Here is a 6,022-nt window from a genome sequence, read left to right on the forward strand (position 1 = left end):
TTCTCACCACCCACCAAGCTCCATCCTCTTGGTCCAAGAGTCTTCCCCCAGCCAGGCAGCCTCTCCTGCCTAGCTCCTAGCTCCCTGTCCTCCTTACCTTGCTCGCAGCGGGTGCCCGTGAATCCAGGGGGGCACACACACTCGCCGTCCTGGTCATGGCAGACACCTCCATGCAGGCACCCTGGGCATTCCTTGGTGCAGTCCGGTCCCCAGCGCCCTGCCCCGCAGCCTGGAGGAATGTGCTTTCAGCAGCCGACCCTCACCCACCGACCACTGCTGCTGAGTGCTAGGGCAGCCCTGGGGACCCACAGGAAGTGCCCGCAGGGCTCCCAGCCTCCCATCCCACCCACCAGCTCCGCCCTCTGCTCCTAACCCCGCACGATGAGCCGGAAGAAGGCGCTGCCTAGAGGGCTGGTTTCCAGGTAGGTGGCACTGTAGACGCCGCTGGCTGGTGGCTGCACGTTTGGGAGCTGCATCAGGAAGCGCCCATCCTGGGCCTCATGCCGGTCCAGCGTAGAGAAGTACGATCCTGGGGGCAGAAACAGGTCAGGGGCCTCAGCACCAGGTGAGAGCTGGTGCCCAGGTCACGTCAGTGCGCGCCCTGTACAGGGGCCAGAACTGGGGCAGGGCACCAGCCGGGTCTGCCCCAAGGCGGAAAGCTGGGAGGCACCCTCTGCTCCACACCCCACCAACACTCAGTAAGTCTCCAGGTCCTCCTCATCTCCTAGAGCAGGCCAGCTCCTTCCACGCTGCTCACGGCCACCACCACCACGGCCCTGGCCTCCTATAGCTTTTCAGGTGGTCTCCTCTCCCTCTGTCCCCCCTTTTCCCCGTCCATCCTCCACTCAGCAGCCGGTGGGATTTTCCCCAACAGAGGCCTCTGCAGCTCCCCTGCTTGGACCCCTCTAGTCTCCCACTCCTTAGCACATTGTTTGGCAGTCTGGCCACTGCTTGGCCCTCTGGTTCCATGCCTCTACACATGATTCCTAACATTCCTGAGTTCTGGAAATGCTGGTTTCTCTTCTAGAAACACCATGGTATTTCAGCACTTCCTGTCTTTGCTCTTAGCCAATCCTCATCCTGGAATGTCCTTTCCTCCTCCTTTGTGTGGCTAATTCCCAGGCCTCCTTCTGGGCACGGTTCAGGGGTTATCTACTTGGGGACTTCTCCCAGAAGCCTCTTCCTCCAGGACCTGCAGACCCAAATAGTAGGGTCCCTATCACTGTACAACCCCTTTTTGCCTCTTTGCCCAGGATTGGACTGTGGGGAGCCCAAGTCTATGTGACTCTCCACACCTCTCATCACTTCAGGGGGCCTGGTGCTCAGGAAACAAACCCTTTGGCCCAAGGGAAGGGTCCTCCTCCCTCAAAAGCCCAGGGATGCAAAAGCAGCCAAAGGGCTGTGGGTCTGAAGGCTGAGGCAGGGCTTTCTGGGGCCACACAGAATAAGGGCTCCCTCCCATGGAGTGGCCAGAGGGTCTGATAGGGCCTGGGCCGAGTTACCAGTTCTCTTCTTCCCCGTGGGGACTGCTGCTCCCTGCCAGGGGCCTATATGACAGCACCTGATAACTCCCAGGGGAGAGCCAAAGGTGAGGGTTTAACACAGAGCTGACTTAGGGGTAACAGGGAAGGACCGCAAGGCTGCTGGTCGTCCGGGTGCAGCAGGAGGACAGCGCAGACTCCGAGAAGGGACGTGCTTCCCATGGACCTGATTCAAGACAGAGCCGGCTGCAGTGGGCAGGGTAACAGGTGTATCAGAGTGAAGGCTGTGTGGGGCGGCCAGAGCTGGGGAGGCCGAGGCCAGGGAGCTGTTTGTTGAGGTGGCCGACCTATGCGACCTGTGCGTTGACCTACCCAACCCATTCGGACGCCCCTCTCACCGTTGCTCTTCCAGATCACATCGGTCTGCTTCTCCTTGCGCACACGTGCCACCAGCACGGCTGTGTCGCCTCTGTTCACCGTGTGTGTGACCTTGTCCGGGAGCAGGTGCGCTACGGGGGTGGGGGTTGGGGGGGAGGAATGGAGGGTGGGGTCAGAGGTCAAGGACAGCGGCTCCCCTCCTGTCTCTGCCCGGCGACCCGGACTCACCTCCCGGGCTGTTGTGCACGTAGAGGACTCGCGTGCGCCCTGCGCCCGCGCCGCCCACGCACGAGAAGACGCCCACGAGGTCGGAGGGCTGCGAGAAGCCGCGCAGCGTGACGCGGTGCGAGCCGTTGCGCAGCAGGTGCGGGGGCTGCCCGGGCCGCGGCGTGCGCACGATGCGGTCGTCCTTCTCCAGCAGCAGCGGGGGCCCCCAGGCCTCGGCGCCCGGGCCCGGCCCGGCCTCTCCGGACACGCAGGTCAGGAAGAAGCGCTGAGGCTCTGCGAGCCGCAGGTCGGCCAGCAGCGTCAGGTCCACCGCGGCGCCTGGAGCCGGGACGCCAGTCCTCAGTTCCACGGTTCCCCAGCCCGCCCTGCGCTCTGCCAGGCGTTTCCCTCCCCTCCCTTCCTGTCTCTTATCCCAGGCCGCGCACTGGCCATCTCCCCCCAAGTCTCTTCGTCCTAAAAACAAAAACAAAGATCCCTCTCTGGCCTCCTGGTGCCCCCCTTCTCCCGCCAGATGGCTTCCCTTTATAGCCTCGGAAAGAATGATGTATGGCCCCTGTCTCCGTTTCCTCTCTGTTTAATACCTCGCCAGTCCCCTTGAGTCCCCACCTGTCTCAGACTGCTTTGCAAAGGGGAGCCGCTCTCCAGGGGAGCCCTGGAGAACAAAATCGTCTTCGAGAAAGCCCTCCCTGCCACTCCAGAAATCTAGACAGGCTTGCTGTCCTGGGGTTTAAGGGAGAGGCTGGCTTCTGCAGCCAGGTGGTTACGGGGCAGAAAGGAGGGGAACCCCTACTTTCTCTCCCTGCCGGTTAACTGGCACGTAATTCATGAACCTAAATGCCACTTAGCTCATTAATAATTCTTTGAAAGCCTACCACGAGCAAATTGAAGTTAGCATTTGCTGACCGCCCACCAGATGCCGGAGCACCTGTTTTCCAGTGGATCTTCCCACCCCCAGTGAAGTTGATGTCTTTCCATTTACAGAGGAGGGCAATAATAGTATTCTACAAGCTTCCTGGAGCAAGCTCACCTACTCCCCCGGCTTTAACTCTCATCTCTGAGTCGTCAACCCTGGGACAGTCTCTCAGCTTGGGCCTGCATTTCTATCAGCTTTCCCCAATCCTGCTTCTCTCTGGTGCTCCCTGACTCAACGGACGGCACTGACCCCCTGAGATACAAACTTCGGAGTCCTCTCGTGCTCCTACGGTCATGATAATTAGTGTTTATGCCAGGCCCTTTATGCATGTTCTCTCATTTTATCATCCCAGCTGTCCTGGGTGGTGGGTGTTATTACTCTAGCTTTACAGCCAGTGAATGAAACCTCAGAGAAGTAACTTGCCCAAGGGCGTACAATTAGTAACTGGCAGAGCCAGGTTGTCTGACTCCAAGCTCCATACCTCTAAGGATGTTGCTGGCTGCCGCCATCAGCCACAAAATTCCACAGTTTGGACTTCCTCAGAGCCTCTTGCCTGCACACCCATCTCCAGGCCCACCCTTGTTTAGACCTCACCTTTACCCACCTGGACCATCCCAACCGCTACACCCCTCCTGTCCCAACTCATCCTCCCAAGTGACCATCTGAGACCTTGTGACTGTCTGGTCTGCAACCCCCCATGGCTCCCCATTGCCCTCAGGACACAGAGCATGCTCTTGGGCCCCTCGCTGCCCACACTTTGCCTCTCTTGCTGAATTCCCTCCAGGAACCTTCTCTCCCATGCACGTCCTCACCTCGGAGACTTGCCTCTACTGTTCTGGCTGCCTGGAATGAAGACCACCGGTCGTCGCGAAGTCTTTCCGGACTCCGTCATCTACTGCCCTCAAGCAGAGTAGCTGACTCCTTCTCCGCGCTCTTCTGAAGCTACTTGTGTCTTTTATCCTTCTCCCTGTGTCGTGTGTCCCCAACTACCACTCAAAAGTAGCCTTTGCATTCTAATCCTCTTCAACCATCACTGAAGGAATCAGCTACCGCTTACACAACAACTGGGCACCGGGTACTCTGCGTAAATTACCTCCTTTAAACCCTGTAACAGCCATAGGAGGTCAGCATCATAGAATCTGTTACGTAGATCTGGAGGCTGTCTGCCTTTCAACCAGTGACCCCTAGTACAGCTCCTAGAATATTGTCGGTGCTAGATAAATATTTGTCAAACGATTAATTAAATGAATCCAACACACTGACCATACGAGCACCCACTGAAAACTTCAGGGCCCCCATAGGCCCTGCTGCGCTTTACTGACCCTAAAACCCAACACAGTCAATGCAGCTCTACTCCCAACGCCAGGCTGCAGTGGTTTCTAGTGACTGCCTGGGTTTTGGAGGCCTCGATCCCACTTTCTAGCAGATGGGGGCATACATACAGGCGACGGCAGTGATAGTAAGTCTTCTTAGGGGAGAATCAAGGCTTTGGGGTCTGGAGGTGGGAGTGGCTTGGGGGGAGACTTACCAACATGAGAAGCCAGAAAGAGGATGGGGAGCAGCAAAGGGGGCCCCAGCCAGACCATACTCTGGAGGCTGACCAGGTCAGCCAAGACAAGCTAAGCCTCCGGTCAGTTAGTCTGGGTCTGGCTGCTGGGCCTGTACTGATTAGTGCGTGTTGGTGCTGGGGAGGAAGAGGAAATGAGGTGGCGTGGGTGGGAGGGGTAGCAGTGAAGGGGTGGGGAGGACTTACCCTGCTTCTGCTCACCGCCCCCCCCCCAGTCCAGCCCCCACAAGGCTGGGGATGGGTGTGGCCTGGAAGGCCCTGGAATGGGGTCACTTGAGGTGGGGGAGAGATGTAAGGACAGACCCAGGGACTATGTGACCGGTTTTCCCATTTCTTCTTCTCCCTTTGGTCCTCAGTCTTGCCAGCAGGCAGGAGGCAGGAGGCAGGAAAGGGAGGAAGCCAGTGGCTTCCGCCTATTGAGGAGGGATGGGGGAGGGTATTGTTCTGGGGTCTCCCCTCCCCCCAGCACATACACACAATACGGCCCATGTAATTCCTTATGTATGTGTCCCAGGACACAGTTACATGGGTGTCCTAGAGAGCAGTTCATGTACGTAACAAGTGGACAACGGAACACAAGAACTCACACTCAGGGCAAAAAAGAACTTGGATTCTATCTCGTCTATGTAGGCGTGGACGAGTTTTCCCTTCCAGGTTCTTTGGCTGGCCTAATAATTAATATGAGACAGATTAACAGGAGAAAAACGAAAGTTTAATAGCATGTGGCTCTCCCGTAGACATAGGAGTGAAGGGGTTCGGAGCAAGTCTTCCTCAATATGCCTCTTTGGCATGAAGATTATTTTGAGCTAAAAATATTCAAAACCCAGCAGATTCAGGAAAAGCTCTTTACCTCCCTTTCAACTGTCTAAATTTATATTGGAAAGGGTGCCTGTACCAGGAAGAGAGCTATTAGCAGAGATTCCTTTTTACTTAAGAAACTTAACTGCATAACAGGCCAACCTTTTTTTTTAATTGAGTTATAATTAATATACAGTGTATGTTAGTTTCAGATGTACGGCGTAAGGATCCAACAGTTCTGTACATTACTCAGCGCTCACCACGAGATGCGCAGACTGGCGCCGATTATTGTTACAATATTATTGCCCTACGCCTTAGGCTGCACTTTTCATCTCTGTGACTTTTTAATTTTATAACCGGAAGTTTGTACCTCCTAATCCCCTTTATCTATCTACCTATCAGGCAACCACTAGTTCTTTCTCTGCATTTGAGTCTGTTTTTTGTTTGTTGTTTTGTTTTTAGATTCCACTTGTAAGTGAAACCATTTGGTGTTTGTTTCTGTCTGACTTAATTCACTTAGCATAATGCCCTCTGGGTCCATCCATGTTGTGCAAATGGCAAGATCTCATATTTTTTTTATGGCTGAGTAATATTCCATTTTATCCACATTTTCCTTATCCATTCATGTATCAATGAACACTGAGGTTGTTTCCATGT

At 55.4% G+C, this 6,022-nt stretch overlaps 1 protein-coding gene across 3 annotated transcripts in view; it reads right to left on the reverse strand.

The window, feature by feature from the left end:
* Window positions 1-4,665, reverse strand: part of TIE1 (tyrosine kinase with immunoglobulin like and EGF like domains 1) — a 19,384-nt gene extending 14,719 nt beyond the window's left edge. The window contains exons 1-5 of one of the 3 annotated variants that reach the window (XM_040627421.1): window positions 4,529-4,665; window positions 2,088-2,405; window positions 1,880-1,990; window positions 374-529; window positions 98-229 (exon numbers count right to left, since the gene is read on the reverse strand). In XM_040627421.1, coding sequence (XP_040483355.1) covers window positions 98-229; window positions 374-529; window positions 1,880-1,990; window positions 2,088-2,405; window positions 4,529-4,586 — 775 coding nt within the window. In that variant the 5' untranslated portion in view covers window positions 4,587-4,665. The remainder of the gene's footprint in view (window positions 1-97; window positions 230-373; window positions 530-1,879; window positions 1,991-2,087; window positions 2,406-4,528) is intronic. The other 2 variants (XM_040627422.1, XM_040627423.1) reach the window with 2 other exon arrangements.
* Between the last annotated feature and the right edge of the window lie 1,357 nt (window positions 4,666-6,022).

The sequence above is a fragment of the Ursus maritimus genome, unplaced genomic scaffold (genome assembly GCF_017311325.1).
Source record: "Ursus maritimus isolate PB19 unplaced genomic scaffold, ASM1731132v1 scaffold_12, whole genome shotgun sequence".
In the NCBI taxonomy this organism is placed as follows: Eukaryota; Metazoa; Chordata; class Mammalia; order Carnivora; family Ursidae; genus Ursus; species Ursus maritimus.